This window comes from Hyaena hyaena, unplaced genomic scaffold, assembly GCF_003009895.1.
Source record: "Hyaena hyaena isolate Hyena2069 unplaced genomic scaffold, ASM300989v1 scaffold_111, whole genome shotgun sequence".
In the NCBI taxonomy this organism is placed as follows: domain Eukaryota; kingdom Metazoa; phylum Chordata; class Mammalia; order Carnivora; family Hyaenidae; genus Hyaena; species Hyaena hyaena.
In genome coordinates this window covers 2,853,880-2,875,203 of record NW_024080743.1, presented here as the reverse complement: position 1 = coordinate 2,875,203, position 21,324 = coordinate 2,853,880, and the positions used below count along the sequence as shown (strand labels likewise).

General features: G+C 34.3%; 1 protein-coding gene across 3 annotated transcripts in view; it reads right to left on the bottom strand.

Annotated features, from left to right (window-relative positions):
- CCDC18 (coiled-coil domain containing 18) overlaps positions 1 to 21,324 on the bottom strand; it is a 137,057-nt gene that overhangs the window by 80,608 nt on the left and 35,125 nt on the right. For all 3 annotated transcript variants that reach the window (XM_039236484.1, XM_039236482.1, XM_039236483.1), the window contains exons 13-18: positions 18,937 to 19,160; positions 17,815 to 17,925; positions 17,229 to 17,360; positions 10,623 to 10,757; positions 10,147 to 10,224; positions 5,516 to 5,632 (exon numbers count right to left, since the gene is read on the bottom strand). In XM_039236484.1, the coding sequence (XP_039092415.1) occupies positions 5,516 to 5,632; positions 10,147 to 10,224; positions 10,623 to 10,757; positions 17,229 to 17,360; positions 17,815 to 17,925; positions 18,937 to 19,160 (797 nt within the window). The remainder of the gene's footprint in view (positions 1 to 5,515; positions 5,633 to 10,146; positions 10,225 to 10,622; positions 10,758 to 17,228; positions 17,361 to 17,814; positions 17,926 to 18,936; positions 19,161 to 21,324) is intronic.

Here is a 21,324-nt window from a genome sequence, read left to right as displayed (position 1 = left end):
ATGGAGGAAAATAAAAGTCATTCCGTTAAGGCAAAAAATCTTTGCAATAAGTACTCCAGAAGAAAGGACTTTTAAACTTCCTAAGAAATAGTGGAAGAAAACACTGATTTGATCCTTTTTTCTAATTATCCAGCAGGTGAACATTCAGCAGAACTATGAAGGGCTTAGGGGCCAAATATTTTTTGTTAATGATGAGAAACTCTTAAATGTCACATTCTTTCATTATCTAATAATAGTATAAACTTGGAACCTCACACAATTTCTAAATAATTTCTTATTCTATTATTACAGTCCTTTTTTATGATAATCTACTTAATTTTGTCTGTATGACAATAACTTATTAAGTGCAAATATGTATCGGTATCACCTGTTTGCTAGCTCCCAAGAAAACTGCAGATCACACTTAGTGCAGTAGTTTATTTGATACAGAACTGATTTGCCTGCAAGAGAAGTTTAAATACTATTTTTTCTAAAACATCCTGTTTTAGACTTATTTTTCTGGTCAGAGAAAAAAGTGGACAAAATTTAAGATAAGACAAAACAGAAGAAAAAAAGATCAGTTTTAATGAAAACACCAAGAAAGCCATACAACATAACAATAAAAATTTATTTCAATAATCTGGCTACTAGCAAAATAATTTCAATTAAAAATATTGAATATCTGTTAGTTGTATCACAAATATCAATCCTCAAATATCAACATGAATCTATTCAATGCAAAGTGGCATTTTATTGTACTACCCTTTAACTTCCATTTGACTTTATTTTTTTAAAATTTTTTTAAATGTTTTATTTATTTCTAGGAGAGAGAGAGAGAGAGACAGTGTGAGCAGGGGAGGGTCATAGAGAGAGGGAGTCACAGACTCTGAAACAGGCTCCAGGCTCTGAGCTGGCAGTCAGCACAGAGCCCGACGCGGGGCTCGAACCCACGAACCGCGAGATCATGACCTGAGCGAAAGTCGGATGCTTAACCGACTAAGCCATCTGGGCATCCCCCATTTGACTTTAAAATATAAGAAATGTTTTTCATTATATTTTCTGCTACATAATTATATTCAGAGAATAAGTTTTCCTAGAGGATTCATTATTTTATAACTGGGGTTAAGAAGAAAGTAGGATTTACACTATAAAATCTACTTTACAATTAACTTTATCTAGATTAATCTATATCCAAAGGAAAAACACAATTATTACTTAAACATAAAACATAACTCAGGGGCGCCCTGGATGGCCCAGTAGGTTGAGCTTCTATCTTTGGGTCAGGTCAGGATCTCACAGTTTGTGAGTTCTGTCCCCACACATCAGGCTGTCTGCTTGTCAGTGCAGAGCCCGCTCTAGATCCTCTGTTCCACCTCTCTCTCCTCTGCCCCATTCATGCTCTCTCTCAAAAACAGATAAACATTAAAGAAATAATTTCAAAAATAAAACATAACCCAGAAAAGTTATGATATGATGATGCCAAATTCTCAAAGTTTAAGCCCATCAATTTGAATAAAAATATCAATATGAGTGATTTTATTGAAGAAATGCTTTATGCAAAAAATGTTTAGACTTAGCCACATCTATTTTGTGTTTATTTTCTCCTATATATTAACAGTGTAATTCTGCATCAACACATACTTTTACCAATTTTTAAAGCATTTTAATATGGAATTAAAATCTTTTCAGTGTAATTTAGAACCCCAAAGTTACTATTATTTTATTCATAAATGTTCTTACTTCAACATCTGGAAAATAGTATTTGCCTGAGGCAAAATCTCAAAGGAATTTTTATTAGCTTTTTGTAATGGATAATCAACATTCAGTTTTTACAACTGGCTAACTTCTTCCCAATATGGTCTAGGGCCACTTAATTATTCAGCCAGTATGTGATTTAAAGATTAGTGATTTAATCTACTGAATAAAAAGATCTAAAAGATTAAAACATCTTTATAACATTACCTATTATTAACAGAATGGATGTACTGTGAACCAAATCCAATTTCCTAAAACCTAGCTATATATGATGAAAACCTCACAACCCTAATATGATACAGTTGACTCTTGAACAATATGAGTTTGAACTGCGTAAGTCCACTTATACAGGTTTTTTTACAGTACAGTTCTGCAAATATGTTTTCTCTTATTTTCTTAATCATTTTCTTTTCTCTATCTTACTTTATTGTAAGAATATAGTATATAATACATATAACATAGAAAATATGTGTTAATCCCATGTTTATGTTATGGTAAGGCTTCTGGTCAACAGTAGGCTATTTGTAGGAAAGTTTGGATGAAGTCAAAGGTTATATGGGGATCCTCAACTACTGGAGGGGGGATACCCCCTGGAGGGAGCGTCAGTGCCTCTACCCTCTGTGTTGTTCAAGGGTCAACTGTAATTAACTGTAATATTAACCAGCATTAACATTAAAATTTGCTCTAAAGACAAATAACTCAAAAGTAAATAAATATATGAGGTAGTACTTAAAAAAACAAAGTAAATAGTAATTGGGATTTTTTCCCCATGTTTCTTATCAATATATGTAAAAGACTGAAAGATAACCTGTTAAGTAAACCAATTCATATACACTGAGTGTAATAATTTAGCAGCAATAAAAGGTGAAACTCTTTCTAATTTACTTATTTCCTAGTATAGCTGTACATACTTGACTACTACTACTGCTTTCTAATTCAGTCTGGAGCCTAGGTTTATCTTTCCAGTCATTTTGGAAATAATTCTAAGTTCATTTTAGGTAAATGTTTACTCTCCACCCCTATCTCTGATTTGGTTTATGAGAACATGAAGTCTAGTGCTCAACAAATCCCCTTGTAACAAACACTGCTTGTCTCCAGATTCTATATCTGTCAAGTCCACTTACACTGAAGTATAGTGAAGGCTATCGAATAAATGTCTAAACTATGTTTTAAAGTTCACAATAAAATAAATATTACTTTTCGATTTTAAAAAGTCAAAGTATCTATAGTTTAGGCAATTTAAATTCCATATACTGCAGTGGAGAAATATATGCCTGTTTGTCAAGATGTTATAAAAGCCTTCAGGGAGGGACATGTAGGAAGAAGGCAGGACCACATAAAATATGAAAATTTCCTTTTTTAAACTCTAAACTTATATAATTATGTGATAAACCTAAGTCTGGAGTGCTGGTCAACTATGTATTTGCTTTTAGATCTGTGCCTGCTTTCCCCCTGCTCTGCACCATGTATTGCAGGAAATTCCCCTCTGGGTAACATATTTAGCCAATGCAAGGGACCTGTAGCAGTTCTCTTCCTCTATGGCTTCAGTTTCAACTAGACAGACTCCTTTGTGGCCCTAGCTCACTAGGAAGTCTTACTTCTGGACTATAGTCACACCATCTCTTCCTGATATTCCTCTATCCTGATGATGATAAAAGGTCTTTTCTTTACTTTTTTAATTTTTTAAAATGTTTATTTATTTGAGAAAGAGAGAGAGAGAGAGAGAGAGAGAGAGAGAGAGAGAGAGGAGCATGAGCAGAGGAGGGGCAGACAGAGAAGGAGATACAGAATCTGAAGGAGGCCCCAGGATCTGGGCTGTCAGTGCAGAGCCTGACATGGGGCTCGAACTCATAAACCGTGAGATCATGACTTGAGCTGAAGTCAGACTCTTAACTGAGCCATCCAGGTGTCCCTGTAGTAGGTCCTTTCTCATGATAATCTCCGTGTCACTTTACCACACTTTGTTTGCTTCTCCCCTCTTCTATCACATATGTATCTAATTCTCTGCATAAAATTCTTTTAAATTCTCAGTGTCCCTCCTCATCAGGGAAATACAATTCAAAACCACACTGAGATACCACCTCACGCCGGTCAGAGTGGCTAAAATGAACAAATCAGGAGACTAGATGCTGGCGAGGATGTGGAGAAATGGGCACCCTCCTACACTGTTGTTGGGAATGTAAACTGGTGCAGCGCCTCTGGAAAACAGTGTGGAGGTTCCTCAAAAAATTAACAATACAACTCCCCTAGGACCCAGCAATAGCACTGCTAGGAATTTACCCAAGGGATACAGGAGTGCTGAAGCATAGTGGCACATGTACCCCAATGTTCATAGCAGCACTCTCAAAAATAGCCAAAACATGGAAAGAACCTAAATGTCCATCAACTGATAAATGGATCAAGAAGATGTGGTTTATCTGTACAACGGAATACTACATGGGAATGAGAAAGAATGAAATCTGGCCATGTGTAGCAACATGGATGGAACTTGAAGGTGTTATGCTGAGTGAGATAAGTCAGGCAGAGAAGGACAGATACCACATGTTTGCACATATAGGTGGATTAGTAGGAACTTAACAGAGGACCATGGGGGAGAAGAAGGGGAAAAGCAGTTGGGGAGAGAGAGGGAGGCAAACCATGAGAGGCTCTTGAATGCTGAGAACAAACTGAGGGCTGATGGGGATGGGGAGAGGAGAAGGGGGTGATGGGCACGGAGGAGGGCACTTGTGGGGATGAGCACTGGGTGTTAAATGCAAACCAACTTGACAATAAACTATTTAAGGAAAGAAAATAATAAATAAAATAAAGAACAGCAATACTCAAAAAGAAATAAAGATATACAAAGGATTCTGTTTTTCTGGTTGGAAATGGCTGAATATATTCTAGTCAACTTCGATCAGCATTTGTTAGGGATGATTTCTGAATATGAATTTAAGGTTTAAAGCTTATATTTTATTTATATTTTAAAATATAACTTATTTTAAATTTGTATTATAAATTCTAACAAAGAAATAAAGGAATTCTTCACTAAGATTATCTCTTTGAGCAAACATTTAGTGAGTACATATTATGTTGAAAGCAAAGTGGTAGACACTGAGGATATAGAAATGAATAAGATAACTCGAATCATCTTTCAAGTATCTCAAAAAGTCATATCAATAGAGAAAGTTGAATTTCTAAACGTAATTCTTAACCTTTTAGACAACTAGAAGTAGCAAAATCAAAATGAAAGAAAATTTAAAAAATTTTATACTTCTAAATCTAAAATATTCTAATATTAATCATTTTATATTAGAGTTAATCTGTGATATGAATAATAATTTAATCTTATGATTCCCTAAAAACAGATAAAGGAATCAGAATTTTAAGGTGTCATATTTTGTGTTGCAGTGAATTAATGTGTTTCATAAAGAATATAAAATTGAGATTTACATTTTAATGGAAAGATTTTTTTTATCAGCTACGTAAAGGCATACTTTTAAACAATCTTAAAAATGTCTCCTGGGGTGCCTGAGTGGCTCAGTCAGTTAAGTGTCTGATTTCAGCTCAGGTCATGATCTCATGGTTCGTGGGTTTGAGCCCTGCATTGGGCTCTGTGCTGACAGCTTGGAGCCTAGAGCCTGCTTCAGATTCTGTCTCTCTCTCTGTCCCTCCCCCACTCGTGCTGTCTCTCTCTCTCAAAAATAAATAAACATTAAAATTAAAAAAAAAATCTTTAAAAAAAAGTCTCAAAAAGAAGTCACTTGGAAAAATATGCTAGTTAACAAAAATGCTAATTTACCTCTTCAGATTTCTTCTTTAGCTGTTTTTCAAACTTTTCCTTATTTCCTTCCAATTGATTCAAATGCAAGGCAAGTTCTTCCTTACAAATTTCTAGTGCTGAATCTAGTTGTCTGACCTAAGCAGGAAAAAAGCAAAAAAAAAAAAAAAAGAAAGAAAAGAAAAAGAAAGTCAACTCATATTAATGCATGTTTATTATGTGCTCAATATTTTACAGGTTTATCTCCTAATGTTACCTAACTGCTTCAAACAGCGAATACATAGTCCAGCTTAGGATACAAAATGCTATCACAGAAAAGATTTATGTAGAAAACCAATTTTTCATTACAAATTAGGAAACCAGAGACTGGAGTCCTGAAGAATACACAGAACATGAACAAGTGAAGAGGGCATTCCAGGAAGAGGGAATGTGTTCAGAGACAAGATAATGTAAAAGGGAACAGTGTGAAGTTGGTAGTTTAGGGGATGTAGAGAATTAATTTATAGGAGAAGGTATTGGGGGGATTAGATTGGAAAGACAGGCCAGGGCCAACTGTCAAGAACCTATAGGCCAAACACCCTAAAACATTTACCTAAAAAGGTAAGCAATATTTAAGCCTACTCCTTAAGTTCTCTTGGTCAAGAAAAATAGTAAAGTGAGCACAGCCTGGTATATCGTGCTAATAATGCCTTGGTGTGAATATTCTGAATATGCTGAAGTCACTAAGAAATGAAAATGTTTGTGTTAGCTAGGAAAAAAAAACTTAAGGAGATGGCTGCATTTGCTTTGAATCAGTGAAAACATCTTCAAAAAGGCAGTAATGTAACTTAGTTCAAGTGTTCACATAGCTGCAAATGCTTTATGCTACCTTATTATTAAAGAGCAAATGAGCAAAGAACAACCCAATTTCAGTAAATTTTTTTCACAGAAATTAGTTCAAGGGTCATAATTTGCACATGTGCTCCATATCCCATCTGTCAATAAGATTCTTGTCTTGCTCCTTTCTTGGTGTAATTTTGAGCTACTCAGGAGTGTTTTTTTCCCCTCTAATGTTAATAGTATTCTTGTAAGTCACCTTGAAGGTTAAAAAAAAAAAAAAACTCAAGAAAAAGAGAAAAAAGCTTCTTCTTGCAGATACTATTTATTCTACATCATGAAATTATCCTCAAAACTCTTATTTCTATATAGAGAATCTTGAAGTTTTCGAAGACTGTCCCTATAACCTGTGACTATAACTAGTAACAGCTAAAAAGTTTAAAATTTTGAATGATTACCCTTGTTAACAAACTATTGCCCTAGTAATTTTTAAATTAACATTTCTTTTATGAAAGAAAACATGAGTTTTCTTTCTCAAGCATGAGAATAGGCACTGGTACTTGTATCATCTCCCATACACACAGAGAAAAAATAAAGACTCTCCCAGAATATTATGCCTGGTAATTAACAATGTAAAAACTAATTTTGGCAAGATTTATCACTAGATGTTAAAACCGTTTATTATAAGGTTGTTGAGGACATTCATATGGCCTGAAAGAAACCACCCCACATTTTGTTTATTAATTTTAAAGGAAAAAAATGTGTCCTTAACATGGTGTGATCTGGCAGTAATTAGCTTAAGGTGTCAGTATTGGCAATGCCAATAATGGGGCCGTCTGACATGTGCTGCTGGATGGGAAGCAACAGAAGAGCACAGTATAACTCATGTGGTATTCTAGCTGACCTACACTTTTCAGAAGATTCAGCATCAGGAAAAATAGAAGGAGACAGTGAGTTTAAGGAAATCTAAAGTGCTAAATGCAACATGTAATTATAATTGAATCCTAGACTGGAAAAAGAAAAAGAACAAGTTGTAGTATTGTTTTTCATGATTTTAATGAGCACATAAATCACCTGGGCACGCTACTGAACTACAGATTCTGATTCAGTAGGAGGGCCAGGATTAGGGTGAGGTAGGACAGGAGACATGGGTTCAAAATGTAAGGAGGCACTAACTTTCAGGGTCATGCCAAGCACTAGCGCACCACTTATGTAACCCTGAGAGTAAGCATCTCCGTAAGTTTTGCACCAAAAGCAATTTACTTGCTTCACCTTAGTCACAACTCTGTTCAGTAGGTCTGGGGCACAGCTGAAATTCTGTTCACAAGTTCCTAGGTGATGCTGATGCTGCTGGTCCACAGACCATACTCTCAGTAGAAGGCTATAAAGAACAATTTTAAATAACTGGAAAAATTTCAGAATAGACTATGTGTTAAAACGAAATTGCTGATTAATTTTTACTTTCTCTGGTATGTAGAAGAGGTATAGTCATGTAGGAGAAAGTTTCTGCTCACAGGAGATGCAAGTTTAAATATCAAAGGTGTATAGTGTTGTGACATCTGCAACATTCTCTCAGGTGACCAGTGGCAAAGAGAAAATCTGCTCAGGGGTGGGACTGGGTGGGTGTGTGCGTGCATGTGTGTGCAGAGAGAGATGAAGTGGATACAGCTAGACTTTGACAGTGAAGGTGAAGGGTTTATAGATGTTCTCTGTACTATTTCCATTTTTTTGTAGGTTTGGAATTTTTAAAAATAAAATTTAATTAAAATAAACCAATTAAAACTAATAAATAATAAAGCCCAAAACATTTACTACTGTGTTGGATTTGTTATTTGAATAAGAAGTTTGAGAGTCTAAATCTCACTGGATAAGCATCAGTCACTTTATACAAACCACTTATAAATACATATGTCATTATACAGACATGAATGAATGAAATCAAAACAAAGACACTGCTTGTTGAACCAAAGAATCTCTTCAGGAGTATAGTCTGGGGGTAACTGGTGTGCACTCCAATCTACCTTTCTTCAACAAAAGCAGCTAAGGTTTTTTGTTGTTGTTTATTTTTTTTCCAGTTTTGACTTTCCTTGGAAAAAGAAAAATCCAGAGTGGAATATAAAAGCAAATCAAAAGAATATAAATAAGCAAATCCTCTAAATCTAATAAACACCTTCTCAGTTTTCTATTTAACAACAGGTAACATCATTGCTTTAATTTATTGGTTTCTTGTTACCTGTTCAGAATTTTCTCATCAATCTTCTAGTTCTCATTAATAGTACTTTCATAAGTGACAGAACTTTAAATTGATTCTTAGAACTTTCATGCAGGTAGAAAATTCATAATTTTGTGATTTCATTAGTTAACTTTGTATTTCCTTGGATAATGGTTGCATCGATTGCATTTTTCAAGAACTTACTGATTATAAGAAAATATTCTTCGATTTATTACTTTAAAAACAAAATTCAAAAATTTTTATGCAAAGAACAAATTAATGTATGTAGAGGCACATGGCCAAAAGTCAAGAAAGGAAGGTAGTAATGATATATTCAGGAAGAACTAGATTTCAAATATCCTGTTGTTGCTACAAATATCCAGTTATGTCAGATTTGGTATAGTGATATGAACACTGCTTCTATATTTTTTCCTCATTTTGACATTTGCCCAAATAACTCAAACTTATCAAAACTATTAAAGGAATAAAACCCAATATCATAATTTATTCTCTTACTGATTTTTATATCTGGTTATTAACATATGGAAATAAACTACTAGATGATTGGCTATATGTGTTAGGTCATTTAATAAAAAACAGGAGTTAAGTAACAATATAGATTTTATTTAATGAAATTATTTCATGCCTACGACTTTTGTACAGTAATGACTTTTTCATGTAAATGAACTTAGAGGTTATTTTTACATGAGAAAATGAACTGACATGGCAGTATATGTTAAAAGTTTTGGAGAACACTACATGAAAGTTATAATTGTGTTTACATGGGCATACTGGGTCACAAAATTGATTAAAAACAGAGTACCAGGCAAAAGTAACACTGGGTTTTTAAAATATTCTTTATATTCAAGCTATATATGACAGAATAACAGCATGTTTGGACCTATTTTTAACACTAAAAAAAAAAAAGGAAAAATTATGAATATATAGTAATTACTTATTAAACTTTGAGTAACTGAGTATATGCTAAATATATGCACTTCATTTCATTTACTTCTCACACTTGACCCTCTTCCAGAATATTATTATCCGTATTTTACAGATGAAAAAGTTCAGAAAGCATAAATAACCCAGCCAGGGTTAAAGTCAACTAGTAAGCACTCTGAAATCAGAATTGAAAAATCCAAGTCAATTTAGCTCCAAAGCCCATGCTTTTAACTGTGACAACAGACTGGCCAAAAAATTGTATTTTATCTAGAAATTCTGATTGTATCCTCTAATTAATCTTATAGCAGAACTGGTAAAAAAGAAGCAAAACTGGACCACTTGTAGATTCATCTCCTTTCAGTTTCTCTGTTATTCTTTACTGGAATGTTAATAAGCAGCTACTGTTAAAAAAACACTTTTGTTAAAAAAGAAATCTTTCTTAAGGCAAATAAAAAAGTGGGGGTTAGACAATCCACAGATTACCAACAATCAAATAATTAAGATCATAACTCACACTGAAGAAAAAATATACTTACAGAAACTAAGTTCACTGACTTAGGTCAAATCTTTACCTGCTAATTTTTATCTGAATAATTTTTACAATTTATAGAGAAAAGTAAAAAAGCTATGAGAATGTCTCCATTTAAGAATAAAGTTTTAAAAAATTTAGCATACTAGCCTTGATTGTTTCTTCAGATACTTGGTTCTGTAATGCTCTCAAAGCTTCATCTTTCTTAATGTTTTCCTTTTCCATTTCCTGAAAACATACATATTGATAGCAAAAATATAAGTACATGTATAAATATTTTAATTAAAAAATTTTTTTGTAATGTTTTATTTATTTTTGAGAGAGACAGACAGTGTGAGCAGGGGAGGGTCAGAGAAAGAGGGAGACACAGGACCCGAAGACAGGCTCCAGGCTTTGAGCCGTCAGCAGAGAGCCTGACGCAAGGCTTGAACCCATGAACCGTGAGATCATGATCTGAGCTGAAGCCGGACATTCAACCAACTGAGCCACCCAGGCGCCTCTAAAAATTTTAATTTTAGCATTACTATTGGGCTGTTAAGCAGTTGATTTAATTAGCATTAAAGGGAGGTTACAGACACAAAGTATCAGTCAGCTTTTAAAGAACATTTTTACAAAGATGATTTTACCCCTTTGCTTTCCGTCAGGAGTCTGTCTAGTGATTCAAGATGATGTTGTTTACATATTATATCTTGCTGCAAAATGGACATAGTCTTTTCTTGTTCTTTAAACTGTTGGTCTTTTTTCTCGAGTTGAGATTCAAGCTAAATGTAAAAATAGGATCTATTAATTTCATATAATTTTTTAAAATTATGAAACATTTTAAATATATAGAAAAGAATGTAATACTCATATGTTAAATTACTACTGAAATTACATACACTTTTGCATTTTGCCAAATTTCCTTTAGTTTCTCTCCCTCGAGGGAAGAAATAAAATCACATAGCTAGGTCTTATTCCTCATCAGTACAGCTGATTTCCTCCCTCATCAATACAGGTGACCTTTGACTAACAGGTTTGAACCACAAAGGTGCACTTATATGAGGATTTTTTACAGTATGGGGCTATAAATGCATTTTTACTTTTCCTTATGATTTTCTTAATATTTTCTTTTCTCAGGTTTACCTGATTGTAATAATATACTATACGATACCTGTAACCTACAAAATATGAGTTAGCTATTTTGTTTTCAGTAAGGCTTCTGGTCAAGAATAGGCTGTTAGCAGTCAAGTTTTGTGGGAGTCAAGTTAAATGCAAATTTTTGACTGTGCAGGGGGTTGGTGCCCCTAACCCTTATGTTACTGGAATAACATACTGGAATAATGTTACTCTATTATTGAAATTGGTCTATCATTCTCTGGTATGTTTCTCACACATGTTTTTTGTGCTTTTACTACATATGTAGACCTATGAACAATATGTAATGTATTTTTGTTTTGAAAATTTATACAAACAATATCAATACAATACTTCTGCAAGTTTTAGCAACTTGATTTTTCACTCAATATTGTTTTAGCTAATTATCCCTGGATATTTATCCATGCATGGATATGTGGATCTAATTCATTTTCTTTTAAGTTTACTTACTTATTTTGAGAGAGAGAGAAAGTGTGTGCACACAAGCTTAGGAGAAGCAGAGAGGGAGGGGAAGAGAATCCCAAGCAGAATCTGTGCTGTCGGCACAGAGCCCAATTTTGGGCCTGATCCCATGAACTGTGAGATCATGACCTGAGCTGAAATCAAGAGTCATAAGCTTAATCAAGTGAGCTACCTAGGCACCCCTACTTTACTGTTTTTTATAACAGTACAGTATTCCATTGTAACAACAAACTATAGCTTATCTTCTACTCAAGAACAGTCTGATATTCTATTTTTCACCACAATAATATTACAATATACCCTGTGAACATGTCTTTTTATGTACACATATTACTTTCTTTAGAATAGACCACCTAGAAGTGGACTTTCCACATTTCCAATTTCATTAGATACTTTTCCTCAAAGTGCATCAAAATTTATGCTTTCAATAGAAATACGTAAGATTCTTGGGGCACCTGGGTGGCTCAGTCAATTGAGTGTCCAAATTGGGCTCAGGTCATGATCTCGCGGCTCGTGAGTTCAAGCCCCACACTGGGGTCTCTGCTGACAGCTCAGATACTGCAGCCTGCTTAAGATTCTGTATCTCTCTCTCTCTCTCTCTCTGCCCCTTCTTGCTCACACTCTGTCCCTCTCTCTCTCTCTCTCAAAAATAAACATTTAAAAAATTAAAAAAAAGAGAAATATGTAAGATTTTCATTCCCACAATTTCATCAATAATTGGTGTCATCAAACTTTCAAGACTTTCGTGAAGATAAAATAGGAAACTACTGATATGCGTATATGCATATATGTGCATATAACATGACGTACAAAAATTATGTGATATGTATAGATAAAACACATGCATACATATATAATAAAAATATGGCAGGGGCACCTGGGTGGCTCAGTTGGTTGGGCGTCCAACTTCGGCTCAGGTCATGATCTCACGGTTCGTGGGTTCGAGCCCCACGTCGGGCTCTGTGCTGACAGCTAGCTCAGAGCCTGGAGCCTGTTTCAGATTCTGTGTCTCCCTCTCTCTCTGACCCTCCCCTGCTCATGCTGTCTCTCTCTTGCTCTCTCAGAAATAAATAAAACATAAAAAAAAAATGGTAGTACAAAGCTAACTACAAAATATAAAAACCAAGGAACTTTGAAAACACTCAAATGAAAATAATCAACAAATTAGAGGAAGAGAACAAACAAAGATGGAAGAAAACTAAACAGAGCCTAAAGTACCAGTTGGACACCATAAGGCAGACCAAAATGCAGATCATGGGGGAGAAGAGAGAGAAAAAGGGACATTAAGAATACTTGAAGAAATAATGGCTGAAAGTGTCTAAATTTAATGAAAGATATGGACATAAACATCTAAAAATCTCAACTCCAAGTAAGATGACCTCAAAAGGAAACACCAAGACACATTATAAGGAAATGAGAAAAGAATTTTAACATTTCACTACAAAAAAATCAATAAATTCAAAAGAATACAGCAATGTAGGAAAGGAGGGACAAAAAAGCTATAAAAAATATAGAAAACAAATAACATGATGACAAAAGTAAATCACCCCATCAACATTTAATTTAAATGTAAATAGATTAAACTCTCCACTCAAAAGGCAGAGACTGGCAGAATGGATAAAAACACATTATCCAACTACAGTTCACCCTTAAACAATACAAAAGTTAGGAGGGCTAGTCCCCTCTGCAGTAAAAAATCTGTGTATAACTTATGTGCAGATAGGTGGCTCAGTTGGTAGAGTCTGACTTTGGCTCAGGTCATGATCTCATGGCTTCTTCTGAGTTCGAGTCCCGCACTGGGCTCTGTGCTGACAGCCCAGAGTCTGGAGCCTGCTTTGGATTTTGTGTCTCGCTTTCTCTCTGTTCCTCTCCTGCTTGCACTCTGTCTCTCTCTGTCTCAAAAATAAACTTTAAAATTCAAAAAAAGAATCTGGGTATAACCTTTGACTTCACAAAAACGTAACTACTAATAGCTTACTGTTAATCAAAGCCTTACCAATAACATAAACAGTTGATTGACACATATTTTGTGTGTTACATGTACCATATTCTTATAACAAAGCCAGAGAAAAAAGTTATTAACAAAATCATAAGGAAGAAAAATACATTCACAGTCCTGCTATAAAAAATCCACAAATAAGTGGACCCATGCAGATCAAACTCATGTTGTTCAAGGGTCAATTGCATATGCTGTCTATGAGAGACTCACTTAAGATCCAAAGACGCAAACATGTTAGAAGTGAAAGGAAGGAAAAAGATATTCCATGCAAACAGTAAAAGAGAGTAGGAGTACCTACACAAATATCAGATAAAACAGACTGATTAAATCAGAAAAGTTATAAGAAACAAAGAAATATATTACATATTACTAAAAGGTTCAAAACAGTAGTGAGATATAACAATTATAAAATTTACTCAGGTAATGACAGACCATCAAAATATATGAGGCAAAAACGGACAGAATTGAAGGGAAAAACAGAGTTCTACAAAAACAGTTAGAAATTTCAATACTCCACTCACAATAATGGACAGAAGACCAGACAGAATATAAGTCAGGAAACAGAGGACTTAACACAATAAACTAGATCTAAATAGACATATACAGAACACTCTTTCCAAAACCAGAACATACATTCTCTGCAAGTGTGCAGGGGACATTTTGCAGGACAGACCATGTTAGGCCACAAATTGAAGTCTCAACAAATTTAAAAGGGCAAAATATAGTCTCCAACCTCAACCAGATGAAATTAGAAATGAATAATGAAAGGAAAATTTAAAAATTCACAAAACTGTGGAATTATACAGATTTTTAAACAATGAATGAATCAAAGAATTCACAAAAGAAATTGGAAGACACTTAGGAGACAAATGAAAACAAAAACACAACTTATCAAAACTAAAGAGACCCAGCAAAAGTGTGCTAATGGGTAGATTTATAGCTATAAATGCTTACATTAAAAAACAAAAAAAGATCTCAATAACTTAACTTCAAAACATAAGGAACTAGAAAAAGAACAAATTAAACCCAAAGCTACTTGAGGGAAGCAAATAATAAAGATTACAGTAAAGATCAACAAAATGGAGAACAGAAAAACAATAAAGAATATCAAGGAAACGAAAAGTTGGTCTTGGGAAAAATAAACAAAATTGACAAGTCTTTAGCTGAGTAGATTAAAAAACAGAGACTTCAAATTACCAAAATCAGAAACGAACGTGGGGATGTTACTGCCAATTATACTGAAAGAAAAACATCGTAAAAGATTATTATGAATAATTGTATGCCCACAAGTTGAATAATCTAGAGGAAATGGACAAATTCCTAGAAATACAAAACCTACAAAGACTGCATCATGCAAAAACAGATAATCTGACTGATCTATACCTGGTAAAGAGGTTCAATCAGTAATCAAAAATCTACCAACAAAGAAAAGCCTTGAATCTGATAATTCACCAGTGAACATTTAAAGACTATCAATCTTTCTCAAACTTTTCCAAAAAAATTAAGGAAGAGAGAACTAATTCTGAGACCAGTTTTAACCTGATACCAAAACCAGATAAAGGCACTAAAGGAAAACTACAGACCAATATCCCTTATAATGCCAAAATCAATATAATACTAATAATCCAAATTCAGCAGCATAGTAAAAGGATTATACACTATAATCAAGTGGGATTTATTCCTGGAATGCAGGGGTGGTTCAACATACGAAAATCAGGGGCACCTGGGTGGCTTAATCAGTTGGGCGTCCAACTGAATTTTTGGCTCACGTTCTTAAGATCAAGCTCCATGTCAGGCTCTGTGCTGACGGCATGGAGGCTGCTCAGGATTCCCTCTCTCTCTCTGCCCCTGCCTCACCCATTGCTCTCTCTCTCTCTCTCTCTCTCTCAGAACATTAAAAAAAAAATCAATGTTATATACCGTATCAAAACAATGAAGGAAAAAAACACACATGATCATCTCAATTGATGAAGAAAAAAAGTTGACAAAACTCAACACCCTTCCATGATAAAAACACTCAACAAGCTAGGAATAAAAGAAAGCTGCCTTAATATAATATAAGTCATATATGAAATACCCACAGCGGGGTGCCTGGGTGACTCAGTCGGTAAAGTGACTTTAGCTCAGGTCATGAGCTGACAGCTCTGTGGTGACAGTACAGAGCCTGGATGGTTCAGATTCTGTGTCCCCATCTCTCTCTTTGCCCCTCCCCCACTCTTGCGCAGTCTCACTCTCTCCCACTTTCAAAAATAAATAAACGTTAAAAACATTAAAGGGAAAAAAAAGGGCACCAGGGTGGCTCAGTCGGTTAAGCGCCCGACTTCGGCTCAGGTCATGATCTCATGGTTCGTGGGTTTGAGCCCTATGTCGGGCTCTGTCCTGACAGCTAGCTCAGACCCTGGAGCCTGCTTCGGATTCTGTGTCTCCCTCTATCTCTGACCCTCCCCTGCTCATGCTGCCTTTCTCTCTCTCTCTCAGAAATAAGTAAAACATTAAAAAAAAAAAGAAAAGGAAACTCACAGCTAACATCCTACTCAATTGGTGAAAGACTGAAAGCTTATCCTCTAAGATCAGGAAGAAAACAAGGATGCCTCCTCTCACTTCCTTTTTTTTTTTTTTTTAAATATTTATTTATTATTGAGAGACAGAGATAGAGCATGAGCATGGAAGGGGCAAAGAAAGGGGAGACACAGAATCTGAAGCAGGCTCCAGGCTCCGAGCTGTCAGCACAGAGCCTGACGAGGGGCTCGAACTCACAAACCACGAGATCATGACCTAAGCTGAAGTCAGATGCTTAACCGACTGAGCCACCCAGACACCCCTACCCCCTCTCATTTATACTCAGCACAGTACTAGAAGTTCTTACCATACCAGTCAGTGTCCATTGATAATAAATGGATAAGCAAAATGTGGTATATACATACAATAGAAAATCATTCATTCTTATAAAGGAAACAAATTCTGCAATATGCCACTATATGGATAAACCTCAAGGACATTATGCTAAGCGAATTAAGCCAGTCACAAAAAGACAAATACTGTATGATTCCACTTATATGAGGTACTTAGGGTAGTCAAAATCATAGGAACAGAAGAAAATAGAATGATGGTAGCTGGGGAGTGGTGGGAGGGGGGAATGGGAGTTCCTGTTTAATGGGTACAGAGTTTCAGTTCTGATATTACTGCACAGGTCCCTTAGGCTCTGTTCTTTTTTTTTTTTTTCCAAATATTTTTTCCTCTGTTTCTCAGACTGAGCAATGTCTATTGCTCTTATTTCAAGCTCATGTTTTTTTCTCTTATTAGTTCCATTCTACTATTAAGTCCATCCAAATACTGTATTTTTTACTTAGTCTTATGGTTTGGCCCCACAGCTTCTTCTCTACAAAATCACTCTTACTTTAATCATGTCAAAAAATAATTATTAAAACTGAAATGGCAAGAGTACTATATAAGAAAGCATTGTAAAATGATCCAGAAGTAATGGGATGCTAATTATACTACCTGCCACTTACTTTTCTAGGTCTCTGTTTCTTCATCTATTAAAAAAAATAAAGTTGAGCTAGTAATGTTAAAGTTCTTTTCAGCATTCATATTCTAAATATACATTATACCTACACGAATAAACATACTATCTTACTCTTTCAATCTGCTTTTCCATTTCTTTATGCTGTTCAAGATGAATTTTCTTGGCCTTTTCAAAAGCTAAACAAATTTTCTCATGCTCTGTATTGATATTGGTTTCTAGACTTCTTATCTTTTCATTCTTTTCCTAGAAATATAAAAAGTTTAAAATAATATAATGAGAACTAGTTTTACATAAAAGTACATAAAGCATTAAATCTGCCATACTCTATTTTTTGAAGAATCACAATAGTTAATATCAAAGGTCAAAAATATTTAAACATATACATAAGACAATAGGTTATTTTAAAAAACTATCAAAATGAAAAAATTCAACTATTTTTAAATACTGAAAAGCATATCAAAGAAGTTCACTATTTCCTCCAATTCTACTAGAATAAAAATAATTACAGATAACAATTTGCAATATATAAGCCTATTAACTTAAAAATACAGAAAAAAAACAAATAATCAGAAAATTTAGTAGAATTTATCCTTTTCTATTTGGTATACTGTATAACAATGATAACAAAACAAACATATTGTCACAAGTCAAGTGCATTAAAGTCACAGTGAATTTGTAACTACACAGTAATATTTACCATAAGCTCCTGTTCTAGTTCTGCATTTTTTGCCGCAATAGAGGAATAAGCAACTATTTTTTCTTCCAGCTGTTTCTCTAGAGTTAAAAGTTGAGAACATTTCTTTGTCATCTGAAAACACAGAGAAATAAATTATTTTAAAAAATTACTTTTAAAAGTAATTTGGAAGAAAGATTAGTGAAGGGAAGACCAGGGACTGTTCCATCTATATAATATATAAGTAATTTAATTCTGAGTTCTATGTCCAAAGAGAATTACATCCTAACCCATTTCTTAAAAGTAGCTTTAAAGATTGAAATTAGTATAAACAATGTTAATAGTAGCTATTTCTGGTGGTAAAATTATTAAAGACTTATTTTCTTCTTTGTCCTTTTCTGTACTTTCAACAATTTTATAATTTAAAAAGTTATTAATTTCAGTACTAGGATATTTTCTAAGGAAGCTGATGGCTATAATTTAGTTTTACATGGACTAAATCTACTGAAGCAGAATCACTAGAATAGTACCCAGAAATCTACATGTAAAGCAGGCAGCTCTGCTGTTTGCTAACAATCAGAATCCTCTATTATCACTCCTTTTCTTCCAATAACATAATCCAAGTTCTTTACTTGTAAATGTGTTTTAGTCATACTAATGTAAATGTGGGTTTTTTTTTTCTTTTTTTGAAAGAGAGAGAGAGAGAGAGAGAGAGAGCAAACACAGCAGGGGAGAGGCAGAGAGAGAGGGAGACAGAAACAGCTCCAGGCTCTGAGTTGTCAACATAGAGCCTCACGTGGGGCTCGAATTCACAAACCACAACAAGATCATGACCTAAGCTGAAGTTGGACACTTAACCAACTGAGTCACCCAGGTGCCCCTAGCCATATTAACTTATACTTGGAAGAAATAACAGACTGCAATACAAAATAAGTTCCACCATATTTGAGACCTGTTAGCCACTAAAGAGTAATTTCTTACTTTTAACAGAAGATTTCCAAATACAATTTTAAAAGAATTTATAACTAATGTGGTACCATTAATTTTTTTAATGTATAAATCTAGATTTACACATACAACTTTTATAAAACTCTACCTTTTCACGTTTCCAAAGTTAGTACATATAAACAGCTAATTCAAGCTTACTTCACTTTCAAGTTTGCTAGAGTTTGAAGCTTTCTCCAGCAGCTCCTCTTGTATCAGCTGAAACTGACTAGTTCGGTGGGCCATGTTAACCTTCAAATCAGAATTCTCAGCTTCTATTTGCATCAACTTAGTACGTAGTTCTTCTATTCCAGAAGCAAGTTTTTGCCTTTCTCTTTCATATTGCTTGTTCACAGAATGTTGGTTTTGATCTTTTATTCTTTCTCCTAACAAACATAAAAGGAGAATTCCTCTGTACAAAACTTAAAGAATAAAAACCTATTTCAGTGTTGAAAGATTTAGTCATAAATAGTTTAATTTCTCATCTAAAGAATACTAAAGGGAATGGAGAACGAGACTTACTTTAAGGAAAAGATAATGAAGGAACATGGCAAGAAAACATACTTTCTATTATTAAGTACATAACAAAGTAGGAATAACTTCTGAATCACTCACTTTTCTAGATTATTCCTTCATACTAAAAAGAGCCCTTCCCCACCTATAAAAAAATTCCCATATTTTGGATAGAAAACACTGTAAAAAAAATCATTGTTAAAAAATCATTGCATCCTTAAACTGAAGTTAACCACAAAATTTCTCTAGATAACTTGACATCATTAAACATATTTTTATTTATTGTATATAGCTGCAGTTCAAAGGCTGAAAACTGGGAAATCTTTCTACTCTAAACTAACTCATGAGATTTCAGTGATGCCTTTTTAAAAACTACTGAGGGTTATCAAAGGTACTTGTTTGAATGCATCCTTTCTCCACTATAAACATATAAACCAACTCCCACCTGAAAGTAACTTAGCTTTCAGGAGCTTTAACGAGGCATCATGTATGTGACTGCATGAGAACACACAGAGGTATGGAAATAAGTGGAGATGCACTATGCCTTCTTCAACGGTTGCACAAGTAGCCATTTCCTATCAATTCTCCATATCCCTAATATTTCACTTTCTAGGCTATCATTAGCTCTATACTCTTTGATGTAAGAGAACTTATGACGTATTTATCAACATCTCTAATAATCAGCATTCACTCTGCTAATAAGGCCATCACTCCCTTTCCTATTCTAATCACTTAGATTTCTAATTCTCTCTGCTGTCATTCCTCCTGCAGGAGCCAATCATATTTGACAATACATATGTTAACCAATAGGGTAACCACTAAAAAAGTAAAGAAGTATAGTTAACTAATCAATAGTGGAGATTTTTAAAAAATGGAATACCAAAATATAATTGATCTAAAAGAAGGCAGGAAAGATGAATAAAGGCCATTAGAATAAATAGGAAACAAATACCAAGATGATAAACTTAAGCCCAAAAAAGATCAATAGTTGAATTAAATGTGTCTAACTATTCCAATGAAAGAGCAAAAAATGTTAGATTATAAAAGCAAAAACCAATTATATGCTTTATATCAGAAACTCACTCTATAAAAATACAGATTAAAAGGATGAAAAAAGTTATACTAGGCAAACCCTAATCAAACACAGATGGAGTGATGATCAGAAAGAAAACAATCCCATTTACAACTGACCCCAAAAGAATAAAATACCTAAGAATAAATTTAAGGAGAGGAAAGATTTGTACACCCAACACTATAAGACAATGATGAAAGAAACTGAAGACACAAATTAATAGTTTGTTCACGGACTGGAAAAATTAATACTGTGAAAATGTCCATACTACCTGAATCTACAGATTTAATTCAACCTCTACCAATCAATGGCATTTTTTTAATGGAACAAAAGACAATCCTAAAATCTGTATGGAATCATAAAATACCCCAAATACCTGAAGTAACCTTGAGAAAGTAAAACAAAGCTGAAGGCATCATACTTCCTAATTTCAAACTTTATTATAAAAACATAGTAATAAAAACAGTATAATATTGGCATTAAAAACAGATACATAGGGGTGCCTGGGTGGCTCAGTCAGTTGTCTAACTCTTGATTTCAGCTCAGGTCATCATCTCACAGTTCATGGGATTGAGCCCTGTATTGGGCTCTGCACTGACAGCATGGAGCCTGCTTTGGATTCTCTCTTTCCCTCTCTCTCTGCCCCTCCCCTGCTCATTCTCTATTTCTCAAAATAAATAAACATTAAAGAAAAACCCAGGCATACAGAACAAAGCAGCACAGAGAGTACAAAAATAAACCTTTGTATATAGGGTAAATTAATTTACAATGGAGTCAAAAACATACAATAGGGAAAGGATTCTCTTTTTAGTCAACAGTGTTGGGGAAACTGAACAGCCATATGCAAAAGAATGAAACTAGACCGCTATCTTAAGTAGACAAAAATCAACTTAAAATGGCTTAAAGACTTGAATATTAAACCCAAAACATAAAACTTCTGGAAGAAAAACCTAAAAAGCTGTTAG